General features: G+C 37.7%; 1 protein-coding gene and 1 non-coding gene across 2 annotated transcripts; one reads left to right on the top strand and one right to left on the bottom strand.

Moving 5' to 3' along the window:
* Positions 1-479: 479 nt before the first annotated feature.
* Positions 480-586, top strand: LOC141597749 (small nucleolar RNA R71). The gene has a single exon (XR_012522968.1). It is a non-coding gene; the product is annotated as a small nucleolar RNA R71 (small nucleolar RNA).
* An 11,467-nt stretch (positions 587-12,053) lies between these two features.
* LOC141594715 (uncharacterized) lies at positions 12,054-14,452 on the bottom strand. The gene is made up of 3 exons (XM_074414712.1): positions 13,802-14,452; positions 13,346-13,706; positions 12,054-13,264 (listed from the first exon to the last, which is right to left on the bottom strand). The coding sequence occupies exons 1-3, from the start codon at positions 14,450-14,452 to the stop codon at positions 12,054-12,056; spliced, it is 2,223 nt and encodes a 740-aa protein (XP_074270813.1).
* Positions 14,453-23,357: the final 8,905 nt, after the last annotated feature.

Genomic DNA, 23,357 nt, shown 5'->3' on the forward strand with positions numbered 1-23,357 from the left:
AGAAGTTTGGGTGGGCTCTCAATCCCGGGTGATATTGGTTGTTGTTAAATGCTTGCTTGGCCGGACTAGACTCCCATATCCCGTTCACTTGCTCCATACAACTTCCATCTCCAACCACCAAGGGACACTCATTGGGTGGGTGTCCTTGGTCTCCACAAAGCTCACAACTATAGACTTGGTTCCTCATAGAAGAATTGCTAGATGTTTTGCTTGAGCTCATCAAGGCAACTTGTTGCTTAAGCTCTTCTATCATCTCTTTCACTTCCACATTGTTGGCCGACTCGACCGTTGACTTCCCCTTCCTCTTGTGCCTATCATTGTTCCAATGAAAGGTACGAGAAGCCATTTCTTCAATAAGTTCTTTCGCCGTCTTGTGGTCTATCTTATCCAAAGCTCCCTTCCCCGAGCCGGAATCAAGGTTCATCTTCATATCATTGTTTAACCCTTCATAGAAATTGTTGATGAGCTCATCATCTCCAATACCGTGGTGAGGACATAGCCTTTGGAGGCCCTTGTACCTCTCCCATGCTTCATAAAGGGTCTCATCTTCTTGTTGGGTGAACCCTTGGAGCTCACTCTTAATTCTTGCGGTTCGTTGGGGTGGGAAATACTTGTTGAGAAAAGCCTTAGAGACATCGTCCCAAGTCCGAAGAGAGTCGGGTTCACAACTTTTAAGCCATTCCTTGGCACTTCCCCTCAAAGAGTAAGGGAAAAGCCTAAGGCGTACGGCATCTTCCGTGACTCCATTGGCCTTGAACATGTCACAACTATCCAAGAACTCGTTGAGATGCTCGTTGGGGTTTTCGGTGGCTCCCCCTCCGAATTGATTCCCTTGGACAAATTGTAGCAAGGTGGCTTTCACATCAAAATTGTTGGCTTGAATAGGTGGCTTCACAATACTCGGATTCACCACCTTTTTCGGAGCCAAGTTATCTCTCATAGGGACCGCGGCCATTGTTACTTCCGTTTCCGGTGTTGCAAAAGGATTTTCGAAAGTTTCAAAGACCCGTGGTCCTTCTTGAAGGTTCTCAATTACTGGATTTTCTTGAGGAATCGGTGTTTCTATAAGCCCTCTTCTACGGAGTGAATTTAGTCTTCTCGCGGTTGCTTCGATCTCGTGGTCAATCGGTCTAATTGGTTGACCTCTTCGATTTCTTCTTCTCATGCAAGAAGTCCTACACACTCAAGAGAAAGATTAGTAACAAAAGACTTAGTCTAAACAAGAACGAAAACAATTAATATCTAGCCGAACTCCCCGGCAACGGCGCCAAAAACTTGATGGTATCAAGTTATACCTCGCAAGTGCACGATTTTATCGTTGTACACTATTAAGGGTCGATCCCACAAGGAGTTGAAAAGATTACTAATTGTTCTAATCCGATCGTTTAGCTAAGTCGAAAATAAAAGATGATGATTGTTATACTAATGCTACCTAAAACAAAATGAAATGCGAACTTAACAAAAGTAAGGAAAATAAGCAAGAATGAAGGATAAATTGTAATTCAAATGATTAAACGGCCTAAGACTCGGTTCTTCCCAAACATTTCACAATTCCACATAGTTAAATCTCTAGGCTAATCACAAGGGTAGTTAGGTGAGGAGGTGACGGCTCTAATTCGCCTAAGACCCCCCTCTCGGGTTCGAAATAGGACACTAGCACTACCCACCAACCCCCCTCTCGGGTTCGAAGGTCGGAATCCCTAACTCAATACCCGACTACCCCAAAAACATGCATTATTCCCAAGGTAGTCCAATATTTGCTAAGGTCATTAAGCCCCGTCAATTCCCGGGTCATCCCACTCCCTCTCTCGAGGGTCGATTTCAAACGCTAATTTAGAGGTGTCCTACCCCGGTTCTCCCATTCGGTCTCAACCGAGGTCAACAATAGGGTCAATTCTCGGGTATCCAAATCACAACCTAACCAACTCTCGTTGGTGGTCAAGGGTCGTAAGTCGACACTACCCAAAAGTCAACCCATAAACCAAGTCATTCCTCTAAACTACCCTCACCAATTTCCCCAAATAATTAGCCTTTATGAAATTCAACTAATGGAATTACTCATGTTAGGTCAAACCGAGCCCTAGTGGAAGACTACTCACTAATCATGGTCCTAATTGCAAAATAAACAATAAAGATGGAAACTTTGGTCATAAACATGGTGAGAAGATGAAATTCACTACTAAACATGCAACAATCTAACAATGGGTGTAAGGTAAGATGATTTAATCTAATAATGAGAGTGATTAAACCTAAAGACACAATCTTTAACCAAATCAACTCAAAGATTAAGTCTTTGAGGACAACTACCCAAGGATGAACAAATGAAAGAGAAACAAAGGAAAGATCAACAATAAAAAGATGAACAATGATGGAAATAACAACAACAAACAAACAACAATAACGATTTTAACATAAACAATCAAACAAGCATAAAAGAAGAACCAAATGTAAACAAATGAAGATAGGGAGAGAATTAATACCAACAAAATAGTGAAAGAGGAATTTGGATAGAAATAATAAAGAAGGAAATCCTTCAATCTTCTTACAAACCCAAATTCAATCACTAATTGATTGAAGAACTACTTTAATTAAGGAAATGATTAGTGAAATAATTAACAAAGTTTCAAACTTGGAAAAGGAAATAATTCAGATCTAGGGTTGGCTGTACAAAAGGGTTTAAGAGGGGGTATTTATAGGCTTGTACAAGATTAGGAAGAAAAAGGAAGAAAAGCCCAAATCCCGTCTTTCTTTGTGTTTTGCGGTCCACCGGCAATGGGTGGTCTTACTGCGTAAAACCGCAAGATTTAAAAATAGCTGGCATTTGTGTTTTGTCGGTGGGCGGTTCTTGCCGGCCCGCCGCAAAACACCTTCTTCAGAGACTTCTTCTTTTTCTTCAAGGTGCGTAATGCTTGGTTGACCGGCCGCCGGGTGCTCCTACTACGGCGCGAGGCCAAGCTCGTTTTCCTTCAATTCTTTTTTAATTCCACATGTTGTGCTTTACCGGTGGGCCGGTTGCCGGCCTGCCGGCAAAGCACCTTCTTCAGCTTTTCTTCAAATTTCTTGAGTGATTCTCTGGGGTGTGTTTTGCCGGCGGCTAGACCGGCTGCCGGTCTGCCGGCAAAACACACAGTCTCCATTTCTTCACCTCTTCTTCATGTAAAGGCAATGGGGTGCCTTTCTTGCCCCAATTCCTCCATACTTGGGCCGTTTCCTACAAAAGGATGCACAAGGTAACAAGTACGGGCATTGGGCACAAAAAGCAAAGAAAAACACCCGAAACCGACTCGTTATGAGTCGGTATGCATAAAAGAAAGAGGGAAATGGAAGTAAAATAATCGTATATCAATGACATTTAATTTCGGATCCTTTTATATGTCACTGTTCTAAAATTATTCACCTTTGAAAACTTTTTAATAATTTACTACCAGAAAATATTCTGTAATACTACGGTTTTATGAGTCTTAGGGTACTCTATCGAGTGGGGCTTACTCTGTCGAGTAAGTTGGTTTGTTACGCAAAACAGTAGTCTGCTTGTAGGGTACTCGATCGAGTAAGATTGGCACTCGATCGAGTAAGGGTCACTCGATCGAGTAAGGGTCACTCGATCGAGTAAGTCGGTTATCGGGTGATTTGCGACGGGTTTGTTAATAATGCGGATTAATAGCAGCATCCAGCCTCAGTCGAGAGTCTTGGCGCGTGACGGTAAACAAGGGGGGAATCAAACGACGATCCCTGCGAGCATGTTGCCCGAAACGACTCTTCATATCTTCCTCTTGTTCATTAATTATGAGCCCCCTTTTTAGAAGGCTCGTGCATTCGAAGAGGCATGAAAGCTATATAATACTCCGTCATCTTTTTCCTAAACACTTTTACAAACCTAAAAACACAAAAAGGAGAGATTTCAAGTTACGTTGATCGATTCATTCGCATTATTAGCAAATCCCGGAGCTAGAGATGTCGGTTTCCTTTGTTGTTTATACCGTTGTGATCCTTGCGTCAAGGGTAAGTTCTACATATCATTTTTATAGCATTTGGTTAATGTTGGTTAAACCCTAATTTGAGGATTTGGGGGGTTTTTATGATTATGTGCTTAAGGTAATAATTGTATGAATGTATGCATAGGAGGAGGATTCGTAGAGGAGAGATTTTGAGACAGCTGCTAGATCGTCTGATTCTGTGATTGCATTCCAGGTACGGTTGCCCTACTCGGTATTAATTACATGATGTGTGTGGTGGTTGTATTGTTATTGATGATTTATCATACTGCTGGTGATTGTGACGATTGTTGATTAATATCGTTGATTGTTGTTGTATCTGTCTGTGATCTTCGGGGCGCGTCCCTGGCTGAGTGGAGTAACTTGCGGAAGTGGCTTCACGCCCTTGGTTCGCCTTATGTGGAACCCGCCACAGGAGGGATGTGCACATTAAGGAAACTTGGGTTATTCGCTCAGTGGTTGATGAGCGGGGATTTGGTGGGTACGGCTGTGGTCCCCTACTGGCGGTGTGGAGTATCTGTTGCGATGGGTACTCTGGCAGGGCTACACACTTTAGTGTGTAGTCAGTTGTGTGGAGATTGGTGATGGAGACTGGGGTTTGATGTGTTGATTGAGTTGTTTGGCATTTGCTTCATGTTGGTTTGTATCGTGTAATTAGTACTGATTCCGTTGTTTGTTTTGTAAAACTGTGGTGATCCATTCGGGGATGGTGAGCAGTTGTTGAGAAGGTTTGATATGATGCATATGGGCTAGCTGGGATGAGTCATCACTTGGCAGTTAGAAGAGTCTTCCGCTGTGTCAGACGATGTCCTTTAGTTGTTCAGTTTTGTTAGTAGACAGTTTTGGATTCGTTGTATTTCAGTTAACAGTTTGGGATTTGAACATGTAATCACTTAAACTATATTTACTTTTTAAGTACGTTCCTTTATTGTCTTATGATTATCATTGTCTCGGGTAACCGAGATGGTGACGTCCTTATACATGAGGGGTCCTGGTAAGGCACTTGGAGTATGGGGGTGTCACATGTTCTCAGGTCAAAAATTGTAACCATTTGCACTTTTAGGTCAAAAATCTTTTTTAATGGCCGTTTTGCCCCTGTGTAAATTTATATCTTGTTCCCCATTTGTAAAACGTGTTCTAGATTTCTAGCACCATTCGTCAACACCACCATCTCCATCTTTAATTGCGAACTCGAAATCGGACCTTCGTCTTGCCACAACCACGTTGCTACTACCGTGGTACCCACACCTACTCCTTCAATCATCATCACCTCCGCACCATCATGGCAGCCTCTAGATCCGAGCAGCAGCACCATTTCCCATGCCACTTATCTGCCTTCGAGCTAGGAATTGAAATTGATACCACTCCATTAACGCACCATTGCAGCAACAGCACCACTCGTCAACCACCATCGATGTTCTCACCATCGAATCCACCACCATTCCTTAACGACCATCGATCACTGCATGCATTACCCATCAACTCAGCGCACCAACCCAATTCTAGATCACCATCACCAATCAATCACCTCGCCATCAAGCTCACCAATCGTCAAGCCACCAATCACGTCCACCCGCTGCTCGGGAGTAACCAGATCGAAATTCGAGCAAGAATCAAACCAAAAATCAAGATTGTTTCAGGCGGGTGAAATCTGAACTCCGAGGGGTGAAGTTAAAGGGTTGATGTTTTATGTTTATATATATTAAGTGAGAGAGAAGGGAAGAGCTCGAATATATAAAAAAATAAAGAAGGGTAATTTCGTCATAAATTTAGGTTTTAAAAGAGAAAAATTTAATTTTGCCGGAATATGTACAGGAATGTAAAAATAGGGGGCAATTTTTGACCCGAGAACATTTTATAGGAGTAAATTATTAAAAAGTTTTTAAAAGAGTGATTATTAATTTACTTTAGTTCTAACTTATATTAGACATATCAATTTTATTAATTTTGGTATTATTTTTGCTTTCATTGTAAAAGTGAGTGAAGTATCGTCTCTTAGCCTGTGTTTGTTTGGATATACGTTAGTTTAATATACGGAGCACATTAATACTTTAAGACCATCGTCCCTAAGCAGTGGTCGCGCTAATTAGGTCGCGATCCGATTTTACTCTTAAACCCACTTTATTAACCTTGACCCATTTTCACCCTCATAAGCAGAAGGTCGCAGCCTAGGTCATCAACCCAATCATTTTCCACCTTCCAACCCTTTTTGTTTTGTTTACAACCAATGATAATGTGACACCTATTGGGTCACCAATTGACCCAATAGGGTCAAGAGCAATCAAAGAGATCACAAGTTAACCTCTTTCACCAAAAGGTCACGCTAATCCCGTGCTTAATTGTTGGTTAAGGCGACCCAACAAGGTCACGACCTTTCTCGTGGCCTTGCGTGGGAATGGTCTAAGACGGCCTTACATAAGACACCTTGGGCTTAGATGGACTCAGTGGGGAAGTTATATACCTAACAATAAGTCTCCCTTATAATGGATATATTCGTCACAAGCTTGTGACGGGTCAAGTATAACCCATTTGAGTAAATAAGATAAAAATAAGAGTATTTAAAGAATCACAAATAACTTGTCTTTATCCACACAAGTGAATTTTAATTGACCCGTCACAAGCTTGTGACAGATATTGCCCATCACAAATGAGAATTTGTGTATACGCTATATACTCCCTATGTCTCGTCCTTTGTTTACCTATTCTATTTTGGGTATCTCACTCAATTGTTTACCTTTATATTTTGGGAATGCTTTTAATAAGCAATTTGATCTTCACCCAATTAGGCCACCTTATTCCATTTATCATCAAATAATTAGTCATTTTTTTTTCACTTGTCTTGCCAAAACAAAGGTAGACAAATGACGGGACTCGGAATACTACGAATTTACGGCAGTCCGAAAAATCTTTATTACGGAGAATATAAAGGTTTACATCTGCCATTTACAATATCACATTTATGTGCACCACAAAAAGTAGTATCAAAGGAAGTTAAGGAGCCACTCTCATTGTTCATCAGGTAAATTCAGTCTCCCTCAATTTTGATTTTCAATTCATGTCATTTTAATTAATGTAGTGTTTGGGAACTCAGAATTGATTTCATTTTCATCATTTCAATTGTAGAAATCAAAACGTATGAAAATCTAATTCCAAATCCGATTCCGGAACTCATTCCAATTATAGGTTCCCAAACATGCCATAATCGTAAATAAATGACTGGTTAACAGAAGAGTACTATTTAGATTCTTGTATTTTTGTGTCTCCAACAATTTGTTGATCACAGTAATTAAGATTCTGCTACTGAATCATCATGCATGTAACTGTTATCTTACACAAATTCTTAACTGTGACTGTGACGGTCACTAGTACTTATGACGGCACTAACAACCGATTTAAATAGTGTTATAAAGGAAAGGGGTTGTAAGACAATGAGTAGATTATACAACCTGTTGTATACAGTTGTATGATGTAGAATCCGAGCTGTGTACTAAAGTTTTCGAGTTTTGTTTAAAAGAATCGAGAATGATCTTTGTAAGAAAGTTTTTGAACTCACACACTTAAACATAAAAAAATAAACTCTCCCAAAACTCAGAAAAATTACACATTAGCTCGGATTAATATATAGGGTTGTATAATGCTTATTATACAACTGGTTGTATAGTAATATTTGTGGTTGTAAGACGTCTTAAGTTAAGACGGTCACATGCAAGTAGGGCCGAAACAAACTTTTGGGGTAACAAATCAATAATTTATTCTTGTAGTTTAGTATCTTTGTTAACACCGCCTTTCTAGAGATTTGGGGTAACAAATCAATAATTTGAAGTATGCTTTTGGGATTTTGGGTAGCGAATGCCGCCCCTTCTCCCTACTCCCTACTCCCTTTGTCCCGGTCATTTGTTGTTCTATTCCATTTTGGGGCGCTTTAGTCAATTATTGTCATTTCTATTTTAAGAATGAGCTGGGTTGTTGTTTGATATCTGAATCAGGCTCTTATATTGAAATTATTATCAGGTAATTGCTTGTAAATGATGAAATTAAGGCCTCAGAAGCGTATATGTCCTTCCGAGGATGATTCTGATTCTGACAGAGATAGGTTAAGTGAAATGCCAGATGATGTAATTGTGCGTATTCTGTCATGTATGCCTACTATTGATGCTGTTAGAACTGTTTTACTTCGTCGCTTCGGAAACCTTTGGACATTCATTCATACTCTTGAGTTTGACATGAGTAAATTACGTAGTAACTTCTGGCCAGAAGAAAAGTTCTATTGTTTCATCCGGAATGTGTTGATGCTTCACCAAAACCCCTCCGCTGTTGATAGATTTCATCTTTGTGTAAAGTTCTATTCTGATGACGAAAGAGACGAGGCTGCTGATGATATAAGAATATTTTTTAGGTTTGCATTTGGTAAACAAGCCAAGGAAATCAGATTATCTGATAACTCCAACTATGATCCTAATTGCATTACTATCTTGCCTAAGTTCACGAGTGAATTTCTTGTTACACTTGTCCTCGATCATTGCAGATTCGAGGGAAAAGTTCAAGTCAACTTGGTATCCCTAAAGAAGTGATCACTTGAGCATGTTAGTATGAGTGATGAAAATTTCCAAAGCTTTATATCCGGATGTCCGTCCTTACAAGAACTGGTTGTTGTGGATCCTTATGGGGTGAAGAAACTAAGTTTTAGTGCTCCAAACATTGAGCAACTATCTCTAGTGTTTACGGAGGAATATAATCGGGACCGTCCTCTGTTAATTAATGCACCAAACCTTAAAAGTATGTATTTGGAAATTGACATTAACTATGTTGATACCATTGACGTTTCATCTCTTTCAGATATGTACATCAATTATTATACCTATCCTTACGATGACAATGACTTAATTGAATTAAATAAAATGATATTTGGACGGTTTCCAAGTACTGAAGTTCTGCGACTGTCAGTTTGTGCTTCTAAGGTATGTTTTTTCCTCCTTTCTTTTTTCCTTTTGAATACTATGTATTACTGCCTCCGTCCCAATCATTTGTTTACCTTTTTTATTCTTTGTGAGTGGTACTTTAATCAAAGGTAAACTAATGATTGGAACGGAGGGACTACTTATCATTGTGGTTACATTAGTCACATACCAAATTATGTTAATCTGCTCATTCTTGGACTATGGTGCTTTATATCAATCTTTCATGACCGTTTTTCAGAAGACTTATTGCTATATGGTGTTGATTGAGAAATTATTGAGATTGTTAATAAGTCTTGGCTTTTTCCTTCCATTTCAGCTATTTCTCCATGAAATACAAGATTTGCAGGTATTACAAAATAGATGGAAGCGTATAGTTCTGGAATTGCACGACATATGTGAAAGCTGCCTCGTAGGCGTTTGTTATTTGCTGAGAACTTTAAAACCTTTGGAAGAACTCGTGATAGTTTATGCAGAGGTAAATTTATTTAACACTTCTGAGTGACGGAATCTCCTACAAGTAAATAGAATGGTCAGTCACGCATGTCAAAATCATAAATTTGTTAAGAGATCGTTTCATAAAATAATTGTGCTACTTTTACAGATGATTTACTTTTTGTGTACTTAAAACTAACAGTTAGTCTTATTCTTATATAATACGGAGTATCAGGAAAGAGAGGAGCTCGATTTTATTAAGCATGTCTCGAACTTCCCAAGGCCCAAGGGCTTCGCCAAGTGCCAGGTTAATTTTTGCTTGACGAGAACTCCGTTTAGTTTCTGCCCATGCCCAGAAAGAAGATAACTTCCCCAAGAAAGAAATGACATTGGCGAGTCTGAAACTCTGAATCACTGAATGTGTATGGCAGCTTGACTACGTGAGAGACTCGTCTTTTATTTTCGATATGTGCCTTTTATTTTGAGTGTAATGGAGAAGGTACTTTATGATTGTGTTAAATGGCGTTTAGAATGTACTGTCCTTGCCCCTAACTTAAAAGCAACTACCTTCATGCATGTAGTGTTTCTTCATGGTGTAATATTTTGGTTGTGATAATGCATCATGATTGACTTGTAGTCTTGTAAATGCTCTGGAAGTTATCGTTGCATATATATATATATAGTGCAACGAATGTACGAAACAGAGATTAAACTGCGACCACTGATTTTGAGATCAATCAAATGGGCTTCCTTTCTAAAGTGTACGAGGATACGAACAGAACGCTGGACTGTCTCATTTTAATTTGCCGCATGCTTGTTTCTGAGATGATTTTGTTGGTTGTGGACTCCGTACTATGACTAAGGCTGTTTTTAAAACCGACCGAAAAGTCACTTAAACCCGAAAAGTCGCTAAACCTGATAAGGTGACTGAAATTAAAAAGGTACCTGAAAAGCTAACTGAAAATTGAAAACTGATAAGGTAGCTGATTAATTGTAAAGTGTTTGGTAAAACTAACTTAAAAGGTAACTGATTTTTTATAAAATGACATAAAAGAACATTAATAATTATAATAAATTAATTTAAATAAAGGGTAAATATGTAAAGTAGAACATTTCAGCTAACTGAAACTTGAAAAAGCTACCTGGAGTAGCTTTTTATTTCAGGTACCTGAAAAGTCATTTCAGGTACCTGAAATGACATTTCAGGTACCTGAAATGACTTTACCAAACAACACTAAAACAACTACCTGAAATATTAGTCAAATCAGGTTGCTTGGTCAAATCAGGTACCTGAAATGCCTTGCCAAACATAGCCTAAGGCCCTGTTCTTTTGGATTGAACTTGTCTCGAATCGAATCAATCAATAGAGCCGAGCCGAGCCGAATCGAACTAAACTAAATCGAATCGAATCAAATAAATAATAATAATAATAATAATAATAATAATAATAATAATAATAATAATAATAAATTTTATAATAATATTATTCATTATTATTATTAATAATAAAATATCAATATATTATAATAATAATCTAATAAGTAATATAACAAAATAGTAATATAATAATAAATATAATAATAATATATTAGTAATATAAATAATATTATTAATAATATTATAATATATTAAATATTATAATATATTAATAATAACAACTAAAAAACAAATATGATAAGTATAATATTAATATTATAAATAATAATAATTAATATAATTAATAATAATAATAATAATAATAATAATAACAGATGTAATATAATAATTAATTAATATAATAATAATAAATATGTTATTAATAATATAAATAAAAATGAATATATTAATAAAATAATAAATATAATATAAAAATATAATAATAATAATAAAATATTAATACCCTAATATTGCGATTAATCATAATAGTATAATAATAAATGTAAATAGTAATATAATAAATATTAAAAATAAATTTTAATAAAATAATAACAATAGTAAATAAATTAATATAATAATAATAATGATATTATTATGATAACAATAAGAATATAAAATAAGAATAATAATATTAATGTTGAAATAAACTACCCCGAATCGAATCAATCGAATCAACTTATCTCAATCGAATCGAATCGAATGGAGCTGAGAATCAATCGAATCAACTTAATAGAGTCAATTGAATCGAATCGAACTAAATCAACTTATTAGAACTGAAATTAAGTCCAAAAGAACAGGGCCTAATAATAAGATGTTGCGTCTGGAGTTGCTTCCGCTCATTTGATTCCCATGTAATTGAGGCTGAGCCTCTCTTTTTTATGAGTCCGGCTCCTCTCCAGTTCCACTGGAGGTCCAGTACCCCAAAAAAATCGAACAATACCATGTGTATGCTATTGAAACGAAATTATATATGCAAGGATCATCTACATACAACCAAAATGGAAGTGCAAGACCAATTTAATTTGTGTTTAATTTGAACTTATATGAAATATTAAATAATATACGAGTTTTCTTTAACGTGTCTATTAGGCACATGTTAAGAAAATCCAACTAGAAACAATTAAATGTTTTTGTATTAGAGAAAAAAAAGTAAAGGTGATTCAAACTAAATAACTTTTCGGGGATGATATTGCACAACACCTCTTCGTTAATAAGTTTTTTTTTTTTTTTTGACAGCAACAAATAGCATAGCTTACAATAGAGCTTCCTGGACAAGATTATGACCTATCCTATTCACTCCCCTAGGACAAAAGCTAAGAGAGCAACAGTGAAAACGAGACGCAATAGGCTTAATATCCTGGATAATGCAAGTAATAGACGCAATAGGCTTATCCGCCCCGGCCACCTGCAAAACCAAGACAAGACAATCCGTAACCAGTCTAACGTGAAGATACCCTTCCTCCAAGGCCCATTTTAGCGCCTGGATTGCAGCCTGACTTTCAGCTTGCAGGGCAGAGGAGGCAAACGAGCGAGCATGCGCAGAATTTCTTAAAAACCCATCACCGTCCAACAAGCACCACCCCATGCCAGAACTTCTATCAGCCCTCCAAGCAGCTTCACACTTGATAGTACAAACATTTCCGCACATAGGTCCCCCAACAATCCAATAGGGAAATGAGTTCCTAATTCTCTTTGCTAGTTCAAAATCAGAAGAGAAGTCCAACAAAGACGCTTGAAGGAGGCAAGCATCCTTATTGCACACACCCTCATTCATACACTCAATGTCACCAAGAATAGAATTGAGGGCACCCATTGGCCAAGGGCGACGACTCCTGAAGACCATATCATTCCTACAACACCAAATTCTCCAAAGGGTAGCGATAAGAGGAAAAAGGAGGGAGGTAGGATCTGGGCCAATTAAGAAATAATTGACCCAGTTTATGACCCAAATCCTGACATCAATATCCACCTCCCCAGTGATTCTAATTCCTAAAGGGCAGCCAAACCAAAGAGCTTTAGCAAAGCTACAATCTCTGAAAAGGTGAGAGATAGATTCCACGCAAGTAGGTAAGCCATCGCAGAGAGTACAAGAGGAGCGCCAACTCATCTTGCGTTTGAGAAATTCAGACCCCACGGGGAGGGCATTAGCCATAAATTTCCATAAAAACACCCTTAGTTTGTAAGAGATAGGTAACTTCCACAGCTTTGATTTGCAGAAGGCCACAATGGTCGGAGGCATTCTAGAGCGATCAGCACCCGTGGTAGGTCCATCAGATAAGGCCTTAGCAACATAGTAACCCGACTTGACAGTGTAGACACCATGCTTAGAAAATTTCCAATAGACGGAGTCATCCAAGGGTTGACACGGTATATAAGTTGCAAGGATTTTCTTTGTAACTTCCTCACCCGGATCAAAACCAAGAGAGGAAAGATCCCATCTTCTGTGATTATCATAAAGGTCACCTACCAAGAGCGTGGAGCCAATAGGAACGTCAAAAGAATCCCCGCAAAGATCATGAAGACTACAACCCTATATCCATTTACTCTTCCAAGCATTAAGTCGAGATGAAGATCCAATTGACCAAGCTATGTTATTGTAGATAAGATCGAAACCCCAGACAAGGCTTTTGAGAGCCCATGACGGCGCATTGGGAGCCTTCCAACGATTCTGGAATAAAATATCATCTTGGATACCAAGCTTGGGACCAATCACCATACTGATAAGACTACCCGGATCACATAAGATTCTCCAAGCAGATTTAGCAAGGAGAGCTTGATTAAAGCAACCAATATTGCGAAGACCAAGGCCCCCTTCTCCCACAGGCCTACTAAGAAATTCTTTACTACACCAATGAATAGACTTATTAGCTCTAGTTCCACTCCACCAAAAATGCACCATCAAAGACTGAAGTTTTGATGTTACACTTACCGGTATGCGAAATACCGATAGAGAGAAAAGGGATAGTGAAGAGAGAACAGAACGAATAAGAGTCAATTTACCAGCCGAAGAAAGAAGAATATTATTCCAGGAGGATAGCCTTCGCTTAGTTTTTTCGACAAGAAATTTAAAAAGCTCCCTCTTAGAAGACCCAATACTCGTGGTAAGCCAAGATAGTTACCAAGATCATGCTTAGAAGCAAGTTTAAAGTCAGTCAAGCACTTTTTGACCATCATGAGTGAGCAATTTGGACTGAAAAGAATAGAGGACTTATCTTTATTAAGGCATTGTCCAGAGGCAGCACAATATTCAGCAATAAGGTTCATAAGAAAGTCCATATTCTCATAGTCACCACGTAAAAAGAAGAGTGAATCATCTGCAAACAAAAGGTGGGAGATTTCCGGACCGTTTTTACAAATCTTAATACCCTTAATGAGATTACAATCCTGGGCATAGAGAATCATTTGGGAGAGAACTTCCGTACACAGCGCGAAGATATAGGGGGATAAAGGATCACCTTGCCGAATCCCACAGCAAGGTTCAACAATTTCCATAGGAGCACCATTAATAAGGATTTCATAGGAGACAGTTTCAATAGTACTCATAATGAGATGAACCATAGAGTCTGGCAAATTCAAGTAAGAAAGCACCCCTCTTATAAAATTCCAGTTCAGTCGATCATATGCTTTACTCATATCAGCCTTTAATGCCATCATATACCCTTCTTACCATAACTCCTATGATTGATGGCGTGAATAATTTCTTGGGCAACAACAATATTATCCGCAATACTTCTATTAGGAACAAAGGCACTTTGAAATGGACTGACCAGATCATCCATAACCCCTTTCAATCTATTAGCTATGCACTTTGTGACAATTTTCAAAATAACATTGCATAGGCTAATCGGCCGAAAATCCCCAACTCTCTCAAGGCAATCATTTTTTGGAATAAGGACAATAAAGGTTTTATTAAAATCCTTAAGAACAGTACCCGAATTAAGAATATTGAGAGCTCCGCTAATAACATCATTCTTGACAATAGACCAATACTTCGTTAATAAGTTAAGACGATTATAAGAGTTGTTAAAATATTAATAAAGATTACTCCGTACGATTTAGTCTAAAATATACTCCCTTCTTGGCAGGGCCGTCCCGGTAATTTTGGGGGCTCTGTGCGAAATCTTAAAAAGGGGCCCGGGCACCATTTTTATTAATAGAATAATTGGAAAAATGTATTTTTACTATTTTGAGTACTTTTATATGACTAGTTTTTTTCTTCATTCTAGAAGGAATGTAGTACATAAACAAATTTCTTTTCCATTATTCAGCAACAACTAAGTGGTATAATGGTTAGATAAATGATAAAGTGGCAATACCACCCGAGTTCGATTCCCCGTAGCAGCTTTATTTTGCTAAATATTGAACAACTCCATTGTGTAAAAAATTTTAAAAAATTATTCTTAAGGCAGGAATCAAACCCGAGATTAACTAAGTAACTAAGTAATTTCTTACGATTGGGGCCCCTTCAAGTCAGGGGCTCTGTGCGGCCGCACCGCTTGCACGGCCCCTGGTCCGGCCCTGCTTCTTGGCTTCTAGAGTCTAGACCTAACAAATGGGGTATTTAAGTAGATCATTTTTGGGTCGGATCACTCTAGACGGGTCGTTTGGCTCATTTCAGGTTTGGATATTGCTTAAAATATGTCATCTCGTGTCAATTGGGTCACTTCCAGTCGGATCATTACGGGTCGGTTCAGTTCGGGTCACTTTCGGGTCTTGGATTAGGCTTACCAGGCCAGATCATTTGGGTTTACTCCATTCGTTACAGTCAATTGTTTGTCTTTGTTATTTTTTGTACACAAATTCTCATTTTGGGGCGGGTCAAATAGTTAGGATAAGACAAAAGAAAAGTTCCTGAATACTAGTAAGATAATTGTCTTATCTAGACAAGTGGTATAGCATTTGACCCGTTTTAGTCTTAAGGCAAATGTACCCTTTTTAAGGAAGATTGTTTTTTTTATAAATGTTATGTTGAACAAAGACAAATAAATAATAGGGCAGAAGGAGACAAAAAAAAAGAATTTAGAAACTGTTTTTAAATAATATTCCCAACTTATAACCCCCATAAGTATATCAAACCTTTACTTAGTCGGACTCGCATATGGATCCTCACCATTACCTCCTCTCTATTTCCTATTAATGGGTAGGATTTAATTTGAAGAAAAAAATTAACGGTGTAGATTTATCAAGATTGTATAAAAATTGAGGTGGAGATTAAAATGCTTAAAACTAATCCGGGCCCTTGATTTTGTCCTCAGAAGCAATCCGGTCTATTGATAACTAATAGATAAGTAATGGAAAGGAGGGCAATGGGGAGAAGAGAATCCGAACCGGTCTGACTCACCCATACACCTGAATCCGACACGACTCGAGCCACTTAACGTGTCTGGCTCTCTAAACATACCTTTACTCTTTTTTTTTTTGCCCCTTGTGTGCTCTGGCTAGCCAAAAACAAGCTCGAGAGATACCGCAAATTCACTCACACATCAAAAATATTCCGACAACAAGGGTTTGCATTTGCCACCAACAATTTGTCATTCGTTGTCCAGGATAATTAAGAACCTACATTTTAGGAAACCCTAATCTTCATCAGGTTAATTTTGCTCTCTTCCATCCTTATGCACCATTTTTAAATTCAATTCATGCCATTTAATTTACTATTGATTATTTTCCCATTTTGTTTCTCCAACAATTTATTGGTCACAGTAGTTACGATTTTGTTATTTAATTATTACTCACTCCATTTCCATCATTTGTTTAATTCTTTCATTTTTCGGAGAGATAATTTTAAGGGTTTTTCTACCGTGTACCCTCCAACTTTTTAATTTTCTATCGTGTACCCCTATTTTTTCCAGATTATATGTGGTACCCTTAAGTTTCATTAACTACTCTAAACCGTGACCTAATGTCACTTGGCTGTTAAGTTGATGACAATTCCGTCAACTTCAGTGTTGACCTGGCATCCCTTTGCTGACTTGGATATTACACCTCAAACTCCCATTATATTAAACAAACCCCCATTATATTAAACAAACCCCTTCAGCTCCCCCTGTTCTTCTCATCTACTCAAACGCTTCAATTCCACAAAACCGTATTAATATATTCTCTCTCTAAAACTGCCTAAATATTCATCAAAATCGTTCACCATCGCTGTTCATCTCCAGGTATGTGATCTTTTTTACTAGATTAAGCAGTATTTACTTAGCTTTATGTAGATTATTAGTATGAAAACCAGTTTGATCGTTTGTCTATTATATGCATTGTCTACATGTTAAAGTAGCATGATTTTGTGTTAGTGATTTTTAAATGCAGAATGGAGAGGGTTGTACTGAAAATGCGTTTCAGAGGTGACTATGTTGATGTCATAGTAGATGACACTGACAAATGTTTGTTAATCGATGTGGTTAATGATCTCCTTGATGAGGCTAAGAAGCATAATGTTCCTCTACCTAGACACCCATCATTAGGATATAGCTATAAGATGAAAAATCATGTGTTAAAGGATGATAAGACACTCATGGAAATGTTTAGTAGGCTAGAAGGGAGGAAGGAGATTGATATTTGGATTGGGTGTGATACTACACCATCACATGTTCTCACTTTGGCTAGGAATCTAAGGGAAAGCCAAGAAGGTGTTTCCAAGGATAAAGAAGTTGTAAGGATTGTTGCTGATAGGTCTTTTAAGGAAAAATTACAGATTAGGAGACCTCAAAAGCACTTTACAGGTGCTCCTGTTTTGGTTGCTCGTGAAACAATCCCCACTGAAGATGTTTTTTCATCATTGTCTCAAATACATAATTCATGTCAAACCCAAGTATCTCAGAACAGATTTAAAATGCCAAAAGCAACAGCTAAGAAGAGAGGAATTTATGTTCCTAAAAGCACACCATCAGTAGAAGTAAATGAAAGACGAAGTACTAGGTTATCAACAAGGGGTAAGACTCACTTAGAAGAGGAGGATCATAATAAGTTATCAACAAGGGGTAAGACTGACTCTGAAACTGATGATAGTTTTGAGCCATCTGATGATGATGACACAGTTGAGGATGATGCCCATATGACTGACTTAGAAGAGGAGGATCATACTATACTGGCTTTAAACAATGTTTGGCCTGAGGCGTATAGAAGATTTTGTGCAAGGCATTTGTGCAAAAATTTCAAGTCTGATTACCCTGGAGTCCTAATGAATAAGCTCTTTTGGAGAGTAGTTAATGCAACTTCAGAATTTTCATTCAAGAAGGCCCTTGAATTGATTGTTCAACATGGAGGAAGAGGTGCTGCTAGGTGGCTTTTAGACTTAGGAGACAAGGAGCTATGGACTAAGCACATGTTTGATCCCATAATATGTGCTGAGGATAATACATCAAACTTTGTTGAGAGCTTCAACAGTACACTAGGAATACACAGAACCAATCCAGTGCTGAGTCTTCTCGAGGGTAAGTTTGTTAATTTTGGTGAATGTTAATTCATCTGTGTATACTAACCTAATTAATTTCTCTGTTAATTTTGATGACTGTTAATTAGGTATCCGTAGACTGGGTATGGTAAGACATGCCACAAGGCAACACATAGCTGAGTCATGGGATGACAATGGAGTATGTCCCAACATCTTAACTAGGCTTAAGAAGCTGACCAAAGACTCAAGAGGATGTACAGCCTTTTTTTCTGCCCCTGGTGAATATGAGGTTAAAGATGGAGGGACTTATCTACCTGTGTCTTTAAACAACAGAACATGTATTTGTGGTTTGTGGCAAATCAGTGGTATTCCTTGTAAACATGCCATTAGAGCTATAATAGATGCTAACAAGGAACCATCTGACTTTGTTAGTGAATGGTTTTCAGTCAAAAGGTATAGAGAAGCATATGGCTTAAACATTAGCCCTATGCCTGATGCACAACAATGGCCAGAGTTTGATGTCCCTACTCTTGAGCCCCCTACACTAAGGAGATCTATTGGAAGACCATCAAGGAATAGGAAGAGGGAGCAAGGGGAGAAAAGGAAGGGCAAAAGATCCATTACAGTCAAATGCAAGAAGTGCAACTGCTTTGGGCACAACTCAAAAACTTGCAAGGGGGGTTATACAGCTAAGGAGAGGGATGAAATGCAAGGAAAGATTCGCAAAAGCAGATCTAAGAAGGGACTGACAGAGGATTCCTACATCTCACCCTATCAATCACTAAGAGCTCTAGAAGGTGATATAGTAACCAGTTCACAAGCATCTCAAATTGCCAGTACTTCAAATCAAGAAGTACAACAAATGGGAAAGAAGAGGAAGACGACCTGGCTGGGAGCATAAAAAGGGTGAACTGCAGCTTTAAACAATGTCAAGCCACTGTTTTGAACAACCACAAATGGGACTGACGTACTCCTTTTTGCAGAAAGTTGGTTTTAGGCAAACACTTTAATGGCATAAGCTGTAGTTTATTTTGGTTTTAGGAACACCCTTTGTTGAATGTAATTTGGTTTTCGTCAAACACCATACAAAAACTGATGTACTCTTTTTTGCGCAAATTTAATGGCTAATGGTGTTCTTAACAATATTTTATTTGGTGGATGGAAAATATGATAAAAAAACTGATGTACTCCCATTTTATTTCTCCAAACAGTAGAAAGAGGAATGAAGTAGAAGTCAGTGAAATAAATAAAAGAAAAGGGGGAATTTGGTGGATGGAAAATATGATAAAAAAATGGAGGGAATTTGGTGGAGGGTAAACTTTACAACTCATCATCCATAATGCTAGTCATATGCCACGTAACACTGAAGTTGACGGAATTGTCATCAACTTAACAGCCAAGTGACATTAGGTCACGGTTTAGAGTAGTTAATGAAACTTAAGGGTACCACATATAATCTGGAAAAAATAGGGGTACACGATAGAAAATTAAAAAGTTGGAGGGTACACGGTAGAAAAACCCTAATTTTAATTAAAGGTAAACAAATGATCGAGATATTACAATCATCATCATAACCCTTGATTACTATGAGGTGAGAACTGAAACACGTTTTTGATTTGAAATTGTTATTAGGTAATCAGTAATCACACTTGACAAGCATGAAACTTCGCTCCCAAAAGCGTATATGTTCGTCAAAGAATGACCGAGATAGGTTGAGTGAATTGCCAGATGATGTTATTGTGAACATTCTTTCATATTTGCCTATTGTAGATGCTGTTAGAACGGTTTTGCTTCGTCGTTTCGGAAACCTTTGGACCTTGTGGTTCATATCTTAAATTTGACATAAGTGATTATGTTTACAACTTTTCTAATTGGGAAAGCAGTGGCATTCTTATTGGGTGCTACTACCGTTGTTTCGTTCGCAATGTGCTGAAACTTCACCAAAATCCCTCCATTGATACGTTTAATCTCTGTATAGAATTCGACAAGGCTGTGGATGATCTGGGAGGATGGTTTAGGTTTGCGTTGGGTAGACAAGCCAAGAGTATCCAATTAAATGATGTAGGTGATGATTTTGCTATGAATTGCAGTTTGATCTTGCCTAACCTTACCAGCCAATTTCTAGTTACACTCTGTGATGCTCGGACTTGGATACAAGAATCCGACACGGGTACGGATCCAAGTGTCGGATCCTTGAAATCTCAAAAACAAGGACTCGAATACGAGGATCCAAATTTAAATTTGGACTCGGCTAATTTTTATTTTTTTCTGAAAAAATTGATTATTAGTTAAAAAAACAAAGAAAAGAAAGGAAAATAGTTTCTTCATGTTTAACATGAATGAAAACTTTATTACAGCATTAAATTCATGTGAAGATCACTGTTGATATAGGGCCGCTGTACAAAACAGAGGGTAAGAACAAAATACTCTCACACCGATTTCTCATAGAAGGATCCGTCAAGGATCCATGTCCGGATCCGTGTCTGGATCCTGTCCACCGGATTCTCAGGGTCAGGTGAAGAGTCCGAGCATCAGAGGTTACACTTGATCTCAAGTTTTGCACTTTAAAGGGAGAAATGCAAGTTAATTTGGGATCTCTAAAGAAGTTGTCACTTTACTGGGTTGATTTGAGTGATGAAATTTTCCAAAGATTTATATCTGGATGTCCTTCCTTGCAAGAACTGGATATTATGAATTCTTTTTGGACGAATAACCTAAGTTTTAGTGCTCCAAACATTGAAATCAAAATGGTCACTCACACATCTAATGATGAGTTTTATCTAAAAGTTGTTTCATACAAGAATGTGCGAGTATAAACTCGGACATTTGCCTACTTAATTAACGGTAAGTCTTTTCTCTATGAAATACCAGGATTTCAATGCTAGTACCGATTTACTCCGACTAGAACTTCCTCTTCCTTGTGTGACGTCACAACTTAAGACCATCAGGCTGCATGGCTATGGGAAAACTTGGAGGAGTCGGCTTCAGCTAATAGAATTCTTGCTCAAAAGCGCCGCTGCCTTGGACAAATTGGTAATTGTCCCCATGAAAGGTCATCGATTAAAAGCAGAAGAGGAGCTTGAATTTGTTAAGAATGTCTCAAACTTTCCGAGGGCCTCACCAAGTGCAAGGGTACCGTTTGTTTGACAAGTTCTCCTGTAGACATAAAAATATGTCTTACATTTTTAAAATTAGTCAAAGTTAAATATTGACTTATGTGAAAGTCTATCGTCTGAGAAGTGGGTCGGAGGATTTTAGCCCGAATAAATATATGGTATTTAATCCATCTTGTCAAGACATAAAATCAGGTCCACTCGGAAAATGGATTGTGCTATATTTCTAATACGAAGTATGAGGTGTAAAATAAGGTGTTCGAGAGTAACGATGCTAAGTTGAAATTGAACTATGGCTTTAGCAGCCCATGAAATTGTGGATGGCAAGCCCACGAAGTTTTCCGAAAAATAAAACAATGTATGCATGGTTGAAGTGGTTCAGGGTCCATTTGGCATATATCATATATCATTATCTTATGTGATAATGATAAGCAGAAGGGAAGGGCTTGGTCAATAACAATAATATTATGGTTCCACTAAATATGGGAAGTGAGCACAAATCCAGAGAGAAAGTCAACGAGAATAGTGGAAAGTTGTTTCACTTGTTTGCATGTTTACTGTAAACAAAAAGAGAGCTATTTTGGTCTTATAAATTCGGAGAGTATTCATTCTCATAGGACTAATCTCCATAATCTCCATAATCACCACAATTACAAAAATTAACATATTTTTCACAAAAATACACTACAAACACACAAAACCTCCCTACAAAAACACTCTCTAAACAAATCTCTCCCAAGAGAAAATAAGAGAAAATAAAATACATTTACATCTCTACAAAAATCTCTCCTAAGAGAAAACTAGAGAAAAAGAAAGGACTATTCTTTAACCCGACGTCAAGCATCCATTGCAGTCAGTTGAAGAGAAGCAAATCAAAATCGTCACAGGAGAACAAAGTCTTCAAATCAAGACCCTCCTATTCTTTCAATTGCGGAAATCGAATCAGTAGAATAACTAGTAGATTGTACCCGAAATCCTTTTGATTAATAAAATTATTATTTTGTTGCATTGTTTGTGTTTTATCTCTTGTTTGCAAATTTAAACGCAAATTTTTTGTTACATCTCCTCCTGCAAATGACACGGGTAAGTCTCATGTATATCAATATAGTGATAGTATGACTTATGAGGGTTGCATCTTTTTAATTCAGATATGCTTTCTTGTTTTAAGAAATCTAATGGAAAGGAACTTTTATGATGTGTTAAATAAATCTTACACCCCAACTTTCAAGAAATCTAATGGAAGGAAACCCGTGGGTTCAAATCTTACACCTCAACTTGACAACTTTCAATGTAACTACCTCCATTCGTCTCCTCATAGCCTATATTTTGATTAGGTTGTACATGATCTAAAATTTAGCACATCCGTATTTTGATACGGTACCAACCGCATATGTGGTGCAACACCCAAGATTTAGCTAGGACTCCTGATTTTGAGATGAAGACTTTAACCCACTGGTTTCCTTCCCAAATGTGAGGATGTGAACAGAACTCTAGGAGTGCGCCATTTCAGCTCATCTTGTCATTTATGACAAACTTCTGTTTTTTTATCAGTCTTTCAGAACTGTTTATCAGAAGAATTATTTGTATATCGGGTTGATTGAGAAATCACCGAGATTACTAATGTCCGTTTCCTTTCATTGCAGCAATTCCCCTTGAAATCCAAACTTGATGGAAGTGTATAGTTCTGGAATTGCATGACTTTTGTGAAAGCTGCCTCTTGGACTTTTATTATTTGATTAGAATTCTAAAACACTTGGAAGAATACTAATCAATTGTTCAATAAGATTGTCTTGTAATACGGCGTACCTTACATGTCAAGCTGTAATTTTATCTTAAGATCGTTTCATCTAAGAATGTGCGAATTTATTTTAAATAATTCATTTGCCTTCTTAAAGTTGACGGTTAATCTTTAAGACGATACCGATCGGATTTGTCTGGAATATCCTTGTCCTTGTCTAGTTGTGATGCCACAAGTCCACAACTGCAGATCATCATCCCGTATGGGTATGGGAAGTCATGGAGTTTTATGAATAGCAGAATCGGTTCTTAT

Source organism: Silene latifolia, chromosome 8, assembly GCF_048544455.1.
Source record: "Silene latifolia isolate original U9 population chromosome 8, ASM4854445v1, whole genome shotgun sequence".
NCBI lineage: Eukaryota > Viridiplantae > Streptophyta > Magnoliopsida > Caryophyllales > Caryophyllaceae > Silene > Silene latifolia.